Source organism: Terrapene carolina, unplaced genomic scaffold, assembly GCF_002925995.2.
Source record: "Terrapene carolina triunguis isolate 2854851 unplaced genomic scaffold, T_m_triunguis-2.0 Scaffold8231, whole genome shotgun sequence".
Classification (NCBI taxonomy): Eukaryota; Metazoa; Chordata; order Testudines; family Emydidae; genus Terrapene; species Terrapene triunguis.
Window position 1 is genome coordinate 3,249 of NW_020672582.1, and position 14,843 is coordinate 18,091.

General features: G+C 51.2%; 1 protein-coding gene across 1 annotated transcript; it reads left to right on the top strand.

Moving 5' to 3' along the window:
• Positions 1–3,900: 3,900 nt before the first annotated feature.
• LOC115271415 (butyrophilin subfamily 3 member A2-like) lies at positions 3,901–13,000 on the top strand (the record flags this gene model as incomplete). Its single annotated transcript, XM_029913897.1, has 5 exons — positions 3,901–4,248; positions 5,956–6,240; positions 11,095–11,196; positions 11,421–11,477; positions 12,974–13,000. Coding segments are annotated over 5 exons (819 nt in total), but the record flags the coding sequence as incomplete, so codon positions are not given.
• Positions 13,001–14,843: the final 1,843 nt, after the last annotated feature.

Sequence of the window (14,843 nt, forward strand, 5' to 3'; positions counted from 1 at the left end):
AGACGGGCTAACCTGCCTGGAGAAGGGGTAACTGGGGAACATGAGTGGTAAAGACTCACTCCAGAGGGATGTGCTGGTCACTTCTCCTCTCTAGGTAATTAACATGTTGGGTTTATGGAAATGTACTAGATGGGTAGAGAATTTAAGGTATGTGTTATTAGATAGCTGTTCGGTATTTATATATGGGTATATAAGAGATAATGGTTTTTTTTAGGATGGAAGATGTAGAGATATGTTTGTGGAAGATTATAATTTAGAGACAGTCCCTCATAAGTGTCAGTATTATGAATATAGGAATTTTGAGCTGTGCCTGGAAGCAGGGTGCACAACAGTGCACAGCAGGTCACCACAGAAGCTCTCTAGTTTGTTTTTAACAACGTTTTATTCCTTTCTCATTCACTGGTTTGTTGTTTAATGAACTCCAAGACCATTACAGCAGTGCTTAGTGGGGGGCTGGGTCCTCAGAGCTCTTCTTCCCCCCCCCCCCGTTTCAAACACACAGTCCCTGGTGGGTGGGATTGGCAGGGCCTCCAGAGCAGTGGGGTTGGCAGTAAACCTCCCTCTGCGGTGCATGGGGCAGTTCCCCTCTTGGAGCTCTGTCCCCCGGCTCTCTGCAGACTCAGGCAGGTGTTGCTGGGACCATTAAACCCATGGCACGATTCTGAGCTTTTCTCCTCACACATGAAACCAGGAAACTTACATTTTCTTTTAAACAAAAGACATGAGGCTGCTTGGCCCCTGGGCACAGGCCTCTAGTGCCTAGGCCTTAACCATTCCCTCCAACAGTTCATGATATTCCCAAGTGACTTGGATGGGCTGAGAAGGGAGACACACACAGAGGAGTTAGATATAAACATAGATTCTCTGGCTGGAAGGCTGCAGACAACATGGCTTTAATGCTTAGAATCCAGAACGATAGCACACAAGGACCCAAAACAGAGAGAGACAAAACAGAGAGGCCCAGGTCACCCCGCTTTTCTCTAGGCTGCTGTTTACATCTGTCTGCTGCTGGACCCGGATCACACACTTCCCTACATAGCCCCCTGCCTGCCAACAGGACCAGGAAAACCCCCATTTACAGAGACAGCTTACAATTCCAATCGTTTTTCAAAGCTGATGCTAGCACACTGGGGGCCCTAAGCAGGAATATCCCCCCTCCCATACTAAAACAGGCAGGTTCTTATAATAAAAAGCAAATAGGGTGCCCCCTTGAGCTACTCGGGTCCCTAAGCAATTGTTTAGTCTGCTTATGCCTAGCACTGGCTCTGCAGATTTCAATGCTTGATGGACAGGCTTGGAGGGAGCTGGAAGTGAAACAGAAATAGATTGACAAACGTTAAGGGCAGAAGAGCCCATTGTGTCCATCCAGTCTGACCCCGTGTACACAGGCTGGAGAATTGGGGGGAGAATGTCTGAGGCTCTGAGCAGAGCTGAGATGGCCCCTGCTGACCCTCAGTGTATCTTCTTGTAATGTCTACTGATGTGATGGTCTTCTGTTGATGTCAGAGGAAGGGGAGCAGGTATCTGACAGCTCCCCCTGGTGTCTGTCACAGCCACTGCCAGCCCCATCCCTGTCCCTTAGCAGCGTCACTTACAGAGGTTGGTGGCTTCTGGGCAAGCTGATCTGTAGAAAGGTGCCCAGGTGTCACCCACTGACCAGGGTGTGAGACGGGTCCCTCTGGGCCTGATCCACACAGCATGTGAGTCTGTCACAGCCCCAGCTGCACAGCCTGGCTCTTTAGCTCACCCTGTAGAGCCCCATGCAATGAGCTGTGGAGAGCCCCGGGTCACGCATTGGCTGTGTTGTCCCAGCTGGAGGTAGGCACAGCCAGGCCCCTTCTGCAGCGGGACAACGGTCTGGGTACCACGGGGGTTAGCTCAGAGGTGGCCCTGCCCTGCTCTGCTGCAGGCTTCCCCTGCACTGGAATCGGGGGCACCTGCACCAGTGGCTGATTAGAGAACCGACGAGGGGAGGAAATGGGGATGGATACCCAGCACTGTCTGGGGGTGGAAATTCCTAGTGCCAGGCCTGGGCAGGCGGCAGAGCAGCCTGGGTGGGGTGAAATCCTCTCCTGTCCCTGGGGAGCTGCTCTGCCTGGGAGCAGAGTGGGTCAGGTCAGATGCAGTCTGGGGAGTGTTAACCATCCCCTGCTCTCTCCTTACAGGTCCCTGCCCGGGGTGTCCCCATGGCGACGTGGTGGCGACTCTGTGTGTGCAGCCTGGGGATCCTCCTCCTGGCACTGTGTTCTCTCTCTGGTAAAAGCGTTTGAATCCCAATTATTTCCCTCCCTGTCCCCCATGTACGCTGCCCCCTGCTGGGCTGGGTAGGGGCATCAGAGGCCCAGTGACTCCTCCCTTGGTTCTTATTCCCCTTCCTTTTTTGAGCCTTTGGTCACACAGGTCACATTTTCAAGCTTTTCTCTGCAACCACTAGAGCTAGAAACTGACTTTTGTTTTACATGAAAGCTGAGATTCTCATAGAATCCCATGCCTCCAGGAGCTGGGGTTTATGAAACACACATAGTAGCCCAAGAGCTGGCAACACTTAGTATGAAAATCTCCTTGGTGGCTTTCAAAATCTCACTCTTATCCCTCCTCCTGTAGCCACACAGTGAGTGTCAGGTGATGCAGCTTGGCACCAATTGCTCTACAATTGACCTATGGTGGGACAGACGAGTGTGGAGACCCTTCAGACCAGTCATTCCCAAACTGTGGGGCATGGTCCCTAGGAGGGTGTGAAGGAACGTTCGGGGAAGGGCAGCGGGGCTCAGGTCGGCCCCCTTGGGGGATAGGGAGGGAGTGCCCCCAGAAAAGCTCTGACCTCAGCCACAGCTCCACTCACCCTCTGCCCCAGCCCCAGCTACAGTTCCACTATGCTCCCTGCTCTGCTCCCAGCCCAGCTCTGATACCAGCTTCAGCTCCAGCTCCACCCCCAACCCAGCTCCACCCCCAGCACAGCTCTGACCCCAGCCACAGCTCCAGCCCCCAACCCTAGCAGAGCTCCAGGCCCAGCTGCAGCTCCACTCCACCCCCTGCTCTGCCTCCAGCCCAACTCTCCCATCATTCCCTCTCCACCCTAGGCCAGCTTCACCTCTAGCCCCAGCTCCATTCTCACCCCCAGTTCTGCCCCCCGCTCACCCTTCAGCCCAAACTGAGAAAGTCTTGGCTGTGCAGTAATGGAGGGCAGTGTGAAGAGATTCCATTACTGGTAGGGGGGCACGACAGGAGAAGTTTGGGCACCAGTGCTTCAGACACAGCTATTGTGCAGACATCACATAAATAACCTTCACATGCTTAATTCCCCCCCAGACACCGATCTCCAGAAGGGTGACTCCTCATCTAAGCCAGTTTCTGTTTGGGGTATTGAGTCCATGGCAGGGATGTCCAAAGGGCCATCAAAGACCCCATACCCTCAGGCCAGGCAGAAGCCCTCTGAGGTGGCCTCTCAGCAGCCATTGTGGGGCTACGTAGCTCTGAAACTGGTCCATCAAAGAAGTTGCTCGCACTGGAAAGAGCTCGTAACTGGGTGCCATGGGGCTGTGCAGGGCACTATGAAGTGGCAGGTGGCTTCCGGCTAGGGCTATTCCTTGCCAACAGAGTATAGGTAGGTTGGAGGAGTTTCCAGGGGATTGGAGGACAGCATTGGAGGACTAATTTGTGCCAGCTGTGATCTGGCTGCACTGCCCTGCATCCACACCGAGAGTAATTCAGTTAAGCTACACATGACTCGACCTTGGGAACCTTCTGCTACGAGCAATGCACAACTGAGGGAATTCTGTTTAGCTCAGCAATGCCCCCTCCTCTTTCACTCACTGTGCATCTGTACGGCTGGGCACTGGCTCAGTGACGCCCTCTCCTCCTTCCTCTCACTCAGTCTGCTCCTGGGGTTTTCTGTTCCAGAGAAGTTCTTCCTGGCTGGCTCCCCGCGCCCTGTGATGGGGGTAGTTGGCCAGGATGTGGTGTTACCCTGCCAGCTCTCACCCCCGGCCCGGCTGCCCAGCATGGAAGTGCTGTGGAGGAAAACTGGATCAGGATTTATCCCAGTTCACAAGTATTCGGATGAGGGTACCCAGGACCTGCCAGGGGAGGGTTACCAGACCCGGACGGAGCTGTTCCCGCAGGAGTTCAGCAGTGGGAACGTCTCACTGAAGCTGAAACGGCTCCAAGTGTCAGATGACGGGAAATACCAGTGTCTTGTGAGGAACCCAGAATGGACCCAGGAAGCCATCACTGAGCTACAGGTTGCAGGTGAGATGCAGCACTGGGGGATGCTCAGCCTGGGCAGCCAGAGCACCCTGTACCCCTGGGGGCACCCCATCACTTAGCCCAGCATGGCACCTAGGGTCCTGTGCTGCAGGGAGCTGTGTGCAGGACTCAGTAGGGGGCACTTTCCCCTCGCACTCAGTGCTGACCCCCACTGTGGTGCTAGCAGGGTCAGTGCTGCATTAAATGACCTAATTTCAATGAGATTTAGAGCTGCAGTCCTCAGCTCTCATGCTCATTGTGGTGCTGTTCGAGGGAGTGGGACATTTACCCCCATGTTCTGCCCAAATCCAAGGTCAGGTGACAATTATATTCGGTCTCCCTAAAACTCCCCCTGCAGTTTCCAAGGGCTGGGATATTGTTTGTTATTCCCTGGGCACTGACCCCGACTTCAGTGCTGCACAAGGGCAGTGGAAGGGACGGTCTCTGGCCATTTACCTCACTGAGTAACGTAGCCCCAGACAATACAGTTCAGAAACATCAAGCTCCTGTGATAATGCAGAGCATTGAGGTTGTTTTAAATCATCTCCCATCTTCAGTGGCTCCTAGTGCAAAGGATCCGCAGGACACGTCTGCTTTTAGGGAGAGATTGAAATGAGGGGAGGGTGGTTGTGTGCAGCACAGAGAGAGGGAAATCCAAGCATAAAGGGTGGCTTGGCCTGGGGCTCTGTTATCAGTGCGGGAGAAGAACACCAGAGGGGACAGTATTAGGAGGGTGGCACAGGAGGAGTTGTAGCAGTGATGTAGGCAGTGTCACCATCCACCACTTCCTGCTCTGTACTGAAGTGTAGTGATTCTGACAGTTGCTGGGCTCCTTCCCAGAAGTGGCTGCATTTCAGCAGCTGGTGCAGTGATCTCTGTGTTGCCAGCCCAAAGGGCTCGAGGGGACAACAGTGGTTCGTTGCCCGGTGTGCTTGGCACCAATAAAGACACCGAGGGGAGAAAGCAAGCCAAGTTTATTTCAGAGCTCTGAAATGGCACTAGGAGACCAGCATGTCTCAAATCAAGTGCAACAAATACAAACAAATTTTACCTTTTATACTCCAAACCGTTTGCATACATCTCTTTGTCTGGCTTTTCCCCCTTACCCCTCCCTTTCAGACAAAAGTTACAATAAGCTCTACATAAGCTTGTGAGAAAACTTTCCCAGTCTTATGCATATCTGTGACCTTGGGTTTAGACGCCTGCAAACTAACTACCCCCTCCCTTCCCTCGCTTCTTTATCTCTACTATTTCTACTAGTGTGAGTGAAACTGCAGCCATCTACTAGAAAAGCTGACCATTACATATTCTGCTTCAGCATCAAGGCAATTAGCATGAAAATAGGTGAGAGTTCACAAGATGGGGTTCTGTGGTTCAGGTAGGCCCAGAGCAGAAGAGCTTCATCGGCACTTTTGGCCTTCCACTCTCCCGAGTTACCTGGTAGCTATGCCTAGTGACACCAACATCTGTGTAGCAGTTTCACCCTGCACGTTCTCAGTGAGCCTGCAGGGCACAGTGCTCTATGGAAATGCAAGATTATATTATTTAATTTCCCCTGTCATCAAGGGGAGGGGACCCAGGGAGGCTTTGCCCATATGGGAATGGAACTTTCCAGTCACAGCCCCCTATACCCAGAGGTAGCTGGGGAATCACATGGTGCTACCAAAGATACAATTGCCTGATACACACACTCTCCATCTCTCCCTGCAGCAGTGGCTCCAGTGTTCATTGACGTGCTGGGCCCCCAGGGCCAGGGGATTGGTCTGGCCTGTAGAACCGCAGGCTGGTTCCCCAAACCTGAACTCCATTGGGTTGGAAAGAACCAGCAGAACCTCGCAATGGAGATTGTGACCAACGTGATTCAGGACAGGGAGAACCTGTATAGTGTTGTGAGTCACGTCACTGTCACAGAAGGAGAAGAGAATGGAGACATCAGCTGCATAGTGCGGAATGGCCTGCTGGAGACTGAGCAACGATCTGCCATTCACCTCTCAGGTGAGTCCCCTCCATGCAGAAGGGGTGGTTGTTAGTACTGCCCAGCGTTGTTAAGGCTGCTAAGTTGTTATTGCTGCCAGCGTTGCTGTTCTTGAAGTTCCACGGATGCTCTTAAGTTGGAGCAGCATGTCAGTTCCACAGATGTCAATGTTATTCATCCAAAAGAGCACAGGCTCCATTCGGTGTTGAAGGTGCTCAGCCAGGTTTATGGTCAACAAAGCATGGTACTAGTGGCTCATAGGAGCTACAGTTACAGTAACACATGTGTGCTTGCGACATGGTACCTGCTCAGTCAGTGCACCTGGATGCTGCCCTCTAGACTAGTACAAAGATGCCCCTTCTATGACTTCTCCTACAAACAAGTTACATATTTCACTCCAGACATGGGTGGTGACCAATCCTTATCCATTATCCTGTCATCCCATCATTATCCTACAAGGGGTCAGTGTGCTCCTGTATCATCTCCTAGGAAAGTGTTTACATAGTTACTTGAGAGATCTGTTGTGTTTTTGCACCATCCTCTCCAGTCAGGAATGTGCTTACCTGGTGTGTTGTTATTTTTCCAAGGCCCAGTCTACTCTGGTTCACAGCCTTTGATTCACACTTTTAGTTATATGTAGGGCTCCACCAAGGCTTTCAGGGGTCACCATAGAAGTATGCGGCCTGAGTCACTTGGGAATTGCACTCAGCTAGGGCCTATTTCTGGTACTGAGACAGGAAATGTCCTTCTAAGCCAATTTGTGGGGCCAATAGTGATGGAGGTTTCTATGATCTGGACAAACTGCCTGTCAGGAGCTGGGCTGAGTCTTGTGAAATGAACTCGATATCGTTCTTGGAGGAGATGGTGCTTTTGGTTGATAAAGGTAACTGTGCTGATATAGCCTTGGTCTACACTATGGGGTTAGGTCGAATTTAGCTGTGTTAGGTCGATTTAAAAATGACTGCATCCACACAACCAATCCCGTTCCGTCGACCTAAAGGGCTCTTAAAATCCACTTCTGTACTCCTCCCCGACGAGGGGAGTAGCGCTAAAATCGACCTTGCTGGGTCGAATTTGGGGTAGTGCGGACGCAAATCAACGGTATTGGCCTCCGTGAGCTATCCCAGAGCGCTCCATTGTGACCGCTCTGGACAGCACTTTGAAATCCGATGCACTAGCCAGGTACACAGGAAAAGCCCCGGGAACTTTTGAATTTCATTTCCTGTTTGGTCAGCATGGCAAACTCAGCAGCACTCAGCAGCACAGGTGACCATGCAGTCCCCGCAGAATCGTAGAGCATAGAATGTTTCTATGCTCCCCCATCATCTCCGTCCCTGAGGTTATCACAGATTAGAAGGTGAAAAAACGCACTCGTGATGACATGTTTGCCGAGCTCATGCAGTCCTCCTGCACTGATAGGGCACAGCTTAATGCATGGAGGCATTCAGTAGCAGAGGCCAGGAAAGAATTAAGTGAGTGCGAAGAGCGAGGCAGGACGCGATGCTGAGGCTAATGGGGGAGCAAACAGACATGATGAAGCGTCTGTTGGGGGAGCAAACGGACATGATGAAGCATCTGTTGGAGCTGCAGGAAAGCCAACAAGAGCACAGACCCCCGCTGCATCCACTGTATAACCGCCTACCCTCCTCCCCATGTTCCATAGCCTCCTCACCTAGACGCCCAAGAACACGGTGGGGAGGCTCCGGGCACCCAGCCACTCCACTGCAGAGGATGGCCCAAGCAGCAGAAGGCTGTCATTCAAACAGTTTGATATTTAGTGTGGCTACAATAAGCAATGTGGCCTTGTTCTTCCCTCCTCCCCCACCCCACCCAGGCTACCTTGTCCATTATCTCATTTTTTTTAATTAATAAAGAAAGAATGCATGGTTTCAAAACAATAGTTACTTTATTTCGAAGGTGGGAGGGTGGTTGGCTTACAGGAACTTAAAATCAACAAAGGGGGTGGGTTTGCATCAAGGAGAAACACACACAACTGTCGCACCGAAGCCTGGCCAGTCATGAAACTGGTTTTCAAAGCGTCTCTGATGCGCAGCATGCCGTGCTGTGCTCTTCTAATCGCCCTTGTGTCTGGCTGCTCAAAATCGGACTCCAGGCGATTTGCCTCAACCTCCCACCCCACCATAAACGTCTCCCCCTTACTCTCACAAATATTATGGAGCACACAGCAAGCAGCAATAACAATGGGAATGTTGGTTGTGCTGAGGTCTGACCTAATCAGCAAACAGCGCCAGCGAGCTTTTAAATGTCCAAAGGCACATTCTACCACCATTCTGCACTTGCTCAGACTATAGTTGAACTGCTCCTTACTACTGTCCAGGCTTCATGAGCCATGGGAGCAAGGGGTAGGCTGGGGTAGATGTGACCGTGCAGTGCTGCCTGAGGCAGAAGCCTCCAGCTCGCATGATATTCCAGGCAGGACTGAATCTCCATGAGACGAAACTTAAAGAAGAGAATGATCTAGAGTCTCTGGCTCCCATTCAGTGCTCTAAGAGGAGGATAGCCATGTCTCACCGAGGTCTGCCAGGAGCACCCAGGAGACGTACGACAGCTATCAGTCCTACTGCACCGTCTGCCGCAAAGGCAAGGAGCTGCTGCTGTGTAGCAATGCAGTATCACATCTGCCAGCAGCACCCAGGAGACGTACGGTGACGTTGAGCTGAGCGGGCTCCATGCTTGCCGTGGTATGGCGTCTGCATGGGTAACCCACGAAAAAAGGCGCGAAACGATTGTCTGCCGTTGCTTTCAAGGAGGGAGGGAGGGAGGGAGTGGGGCCTGAAGACATGTACCCAAAACCACCTGCGACAATGTTTTTGCCTCATCAGGCATTGGGAGCTTAACCCAGAATTCCAATGGGCAGCGGAGACTGCGGGAACTGTGGGATAGCTACCCACAGTGCACCGCTCTGTAAGACGATGCTAGCCATGGTAGTGAGGATGCACTCTGCCAACTTATTGCGCTTAATGTGGACATACGCAATCGACTGTATAAAATCGGTTTCTAAAAATCAACTTCTATAAAATCGACCTAATTTCGTAGTGTAGACAAGGCCATAGACTCAGGCTGTGTCTACACTAGAAACGCTACAGCAGCAATGTGGTAGTGTAAACACTTACTACAGTGGTAGAAGGAGTCCTTCTGTGGCTGTAATAAATCCATCTCTCTGAGATATGGTAGCTTGGTTGATAGAAGAACTCTTCCATTGACCTTGTTGTGTCTACACAGGAGCTTAGTTTGGCTTGAATACATTGCACAGGGAGAGAAATTTTTCACAGCCCTTAACGATGTAATTAAGCCAATCTAACTTTGTAGTGTAGACCAGGTCTCAGACTCTGTAATGGGTATGGCTTAGTTCTGCATGAAACTCTGATAAAAATTAGCACTGTACAAAATCAAGGTAGCCTACATTAAATGGATTAAAAACTGGCTAACTGATAGATCTCAAAGTAATTGTAATGGTGAATCATCCTCCAATGGGGATGTTTCTAGTGAAACACAGGGATCTGTTCTGGGCCAATGCAATTCAATAGCTTTATCAGTGAGCTAGAAGGAAATGTAAAAAATTGGTGGAGTGGTACATAATGATGGGGACAGGTCAGTACTACAGACTGACCTGGATTGCGTGGTAAGGTGGTTTCACACTAACAACATGCTGTCATGGATCTACAGGACCAGTGCAATGGCCTGAACAAAAATTCCCATTTTGTCAAACATGTATTTCAACATGGCCAAATGCAAGGTCACACATCTATGAACAAAGAATATAGGTCACACTTACAGGATGGGAGACTGTATCCTGGAAAGCAGTGAAAAGGACTTGAACATGAGCTCCCAGACCGATGCTGGAGCTAAGATGGTGAACACAATCCTTGTATGTATAAATGAGAATAGCTAGCAGGGGAAAGTAGGTGACATCACCTTTGTGCATGGTGTTAGCCATGTTCTGGTGTCCACACTTTCAAATGGGAAGCTGACAAATTGGAAATTGGAAATTGCTCAGAAAATAACTACAAAAACAACCAGAGGTCTGAAAACCTGCCTCACAGTCAGAAACATAGGGCTCAAGTTATAGAGCTTATTCAAGGGAAGGTTAAAAGGTGACTTGATCACAGTCTGTAAGTATCTACACAGAGAGATTTCTGACAGTTGATAGGTCTGATGGCTGGAAGTTGAAGCTAGACAAATTCAGACTAGAAATAAGGTGCAAATTTTTAACAGTGAGGGGACTTAACCATTGGAACAAGTGACCTAGAGATGTAATGGATTCTCCATTACTTGGAATCTTTAACCCAAACTAGGCGTCTCTTTCTATAAGATCCACTGTGACTGGATAAAAAGTTCTGGACTGGATTCAGGGATCACTGCAGGAGGGTGTCTGGCCTGGGTTATACAGTAGGTCAGACTAGATGGTCATAATGGCCCCTTTGGGCCTTAACATCTATGATTCCATCAACTCATAACACACTGGGGCCAACTAGGAAAAAATGTTCTTTGCTGAAATTATCTGGACTGGACGTGGTGACTGAGAACTGGGAGCTGTGTGACAATGACCATCCGAACAGCCAGCTGGTGCAGGCAGGACTGGGCACAGAACTGCTGGCTGTTGGCTTGTAGCAGTGGGAGGGATTTGGGCAAAGCAGAGTCCTGGTTCTTGGAACTGATGTTGTGCTGGCTTCTCCGGTTTCAATGGCTCCATATGTGGCTGTGATTTGAGCATGAAGGGGTTGCGTCCTTCATTCCCATGGAATTCTGGGCTCCCTGAGCCAGGACTCAGCTGTCAACCCAAGTGGCAAACCCCATTCTCCAGCTCTAGGATGGGACCGTGCTCCTCACACACTGTGCTCTCTGTTTGCCAGGTGACATCTTCCCTCGTGTTTCTCCCTGGCTGGCTGCATTCTGGGTGATGTTCACTCTGGTTCTCATTGCTGCTGGAGCCTGTGCGTATCTTGGATTTGCAGGTATTGGGAATGTGTTATCTGCATGTTTAGAACCCAGCCCTAGAGGGCACTGGGCTGGGACATGGGAGCATCTTATTGTTCAGATACTTACCTTGCGTTGGTTTTAGGAAACAACCAGACTAACAAATACACTGGGGTCCCCAGCTCCACCTGTATTAGCGTATTGCTCAGTGTTTCCCCTTCCTTCCCTGTCTCACTGTAATGTCTGATTCTCTGTCTCACAGCGAAGCGAAAGGCCTCTCTGAAGAAACGCTCTAAAGAGGAGGTTCTGTTACTTCTTGGTAGGTCTCCTGCTCTGTCTCTTGCTCTGTCTGTTGAGATGTCTGAGCAATGTGATGCTTGGTGTTATCTATGAGCTCAGTGCAATGAAAGGGACGGAGCCGGGAGGTCTCTGCCTAGTGATTCCTCATCTCCCCCAAATTCTCACACACCCTGATGCTAACAGGTTGGCAAATGTGTATTTTGCAGTGGATACCCAAGGGTCCGTGCTTGTGAGATTCCCTGCACGTGGGTGGGGCAGAGACACAGGCCTGCAGTAACAAATCTGGGTCAGATTCTGTCCTACTAACTCTGGACAATTGTTCAGTGGTTCTCTTCTCCTTAAAGGAAAAGACATGGCAAGGTCAATGACGCTCTGTGAGATGATTCCATCCCTGTGACTGTTGAATGCACAGGACACAGGGAGGGTGATTAATCACTGGAACAAGCTCGCCAGGGCAGTGGTGAATTCTCCATCTCTTGATAGGGTCAGATCCAGACTGGGCACCTTTCTGGAAGCTGCTGTAGCTAAACCTGAGTTATTGGGCTCAGTGAAACAGGAACTGGGTGAGATTCTCTGGGCTGTGCTCTGCAGAGGGTCAGAGCAGATGACCTAATGGTTCCTTCTGGCCTGAAACTCTATGATTCTGTGACATTCACTCCCTTGAACTGTGCTATTAGACACAGCAGCAACTTTTTTAAAAAAGTCCACGTCTAATTTATTCCACTGTGAACTTTTCCATATTTAATAACAATATTGGTTTGCATTGTGATGGTGCTGAGTGGATCACTTGATGATAACCTGTTCTGTTCATTCCCTCTGGGGCACCTGGCACTGGCCACTGTCGGAAGACAGGATACGGAGCTAGATGGACCCTTGGTCTGACCCAGTAGGGCCATTCTTATGTTCTTATGTCCTTATGTGCTGACCCATTCTGCTGGGCAGTGCACAGACACACAGGGAGATATAGATGAAAGGTGAGGAGAATGTCCCAGCACGGGGTTCTCAGGGCAATCACAGTGTGGAAGAGCCCTGAGGATCCCCCCCTCTTTCATTTCCTTTGCCCTCTGCCATGTCCCCTTGTAGCCACCATTCCTCCATCTATGGAGGGCTGGATGGGTCTCCCCTAGCAATTAGTGCTGTTCTGTAACCAGCCACAGGGGTCGCTGTGGAGTAAGTGACCCCATCCCATTGTTCTACTAGCCCTGCTGCACCAGTCCCAGGCCTGCGTCACACACAGCCCTGCCCCAGTTTAATTCAAGGCATGTTTTAAAACCTAATTAGTTAAATTGGTGCAAGTGTGTGTGTAGGGCTAAGGAGTGAGAGACTCCCCGTGTCTTCTGCGTGTTGGTGCATATCACTGATTGCCAGCCCTGCTCCTGTCAAACCTGCCGGCTCCAGCTCTAGGGCTTGGAGTGTGGGTGTGGGATGTCTGTGACTAACCCCAGTCATTAGGGAGTGTACAGCACCACCCAGTGTGTGTCTCTGGGTCTAACGCTTTTCTCTTCCCCATTTCAGAGAGTGAGAAGAAGACCTGGGAAGCAGGTACTTGACTAAACCCCTAGTAACCGTGTGTCTGTGCTTCTATACTATAATGAGATAGAAATATCACCACATACATAGGCGCCGTCTTCCCCTCTAGCCTGGGGATGCTTGACTCCCGCCTCTGACCCAGGCCCCACCCTCACTCTGCCCCTTCCCACAAGCCCCCGCCCTGCCTCTTCCCTCCTCAGCTCCGCCCCCACCCCGCCCCCATTCCAACCTTTCCCCCAAGTCCCTGCCCCGCCCCCACCACACCCCTGCCCCCAAACCCACCCCCCCGCCCCACCTCTTCCCTGCCTCCTCCCCAAGTGCACCCAGTCCCTGCTCCTCCCCCTCCCTTCCAGAGCTTCCCAAATGCCACAAATCAGCTGTTCGCAGTGCTCTGGAAGTGCTGGGAGGGCGGGGGAGGAGTTGGTAAGCGGGGCCACCAGGGGGTGAGAGGCGCAGCGGGGAGGGAAGCAGAAGGGGGAGCTTGGCTGCCGGAGGGTACTCAGCACCCACTAATTTTACCCCGTGGGTTCTCCAGCCCTGGTGCACCCACAGAGTCAGCACCTATGACCACATACAATGTACTTACTTCAGTCACCTTCATGATCATCTCCCCCTACCCTGGAAATAAACAAACACGTCAGATTTTGGAGCTCACATTCTTAACAACAGAGAGTGAATTTAATGCGTCTGGAATGGCAGGACTCAGACTATGTCTACACTGCCCAAAGGTTCAGGTTACAGGGGTGTGAAAAGCAACACACACCAAAGAGCTGCACTGTAACAACCCCATGTGGATGCTCTGGGTGTGAACTAAAAGGTTCCTAGTTCACATTAACTGAGTCATGTTTGAAGAAGACTATGTCAGTGCGAACTAAGTACCATTTAGTGTGCACCACCAGCATCCACATGGAGCTATTCCAGCGCAGCACTTTGGTGTGTGCTGCAAATTATAGTCACGTAGGCCAAACTACGGGCTGTGTAGACAAGCCCTTAGTGAGGGGCTGGGCAAACTTCCTTCATGAAGGTCTGTGGCTACATCTCGATTCTGACCTGCAAAATCCCTGCTATCCCGATGCTGGGCTCCCTGCACGCACACAGCTCTGCCAGTGCCCTTCAGGGCCCAGCTGCAGCCCCCTGCTATCCCAGCCCTGGGCTCCCGACCGAACCGCCGGTGTCTCTGAATCCCCACCCACAACCACTATGCTATCCCAGCCCAGGGTTCCTCAGTCCTGTCCTCTGCCCCCTTCCCTGCTAGTCTAGGCCTGGACTGCGAATAAACAGAGTCTCCAACCCCTACTATACCCTGTATGAGCTGTGTGAGGTGCACTCTGATGGGCCCCACCACCCACATTATTCCATTAGGAACCAAGACAGGACCTGACTCCACATCTCTAGGGGTGGACAGTAAATCCAGTGCCACACAGCCCCACAGAGCCCCACAGAGCCCTTCCCCAGCTAAGCTCCTGCCAACCACTAACCCTAGAGTTACACACTTGTGCAAATCAGCACCACAAAGGGGTTGCCCAGCACAGAAATAGGAGGTCTGAGGCCGGGTGACAGGCTGCAGCAGTGCAGGCCTCTCTCTATGTGACACATGTTCTGGTGTGACGCTCCCTCCCCCATTCCCTGCAGTGACATCACTAGGGGTACTGCCTCATGGCAATTTGTGGGCTCTGTTTAGGGGCTGATCTGAGACCTTGTCTGTTGTTCATTAACAACAGTTTTGTCTGACGTGTCCTGTCAGTTCTGAGACCCTTGGCTCATTGGGTACGTCTACACTGCAGCTGGGAGCAAGCTTCCCAGCTTGAGTAGCCAGACACATGCTAGCTCTGCTTGAGCTAGTGCGCTAACAATA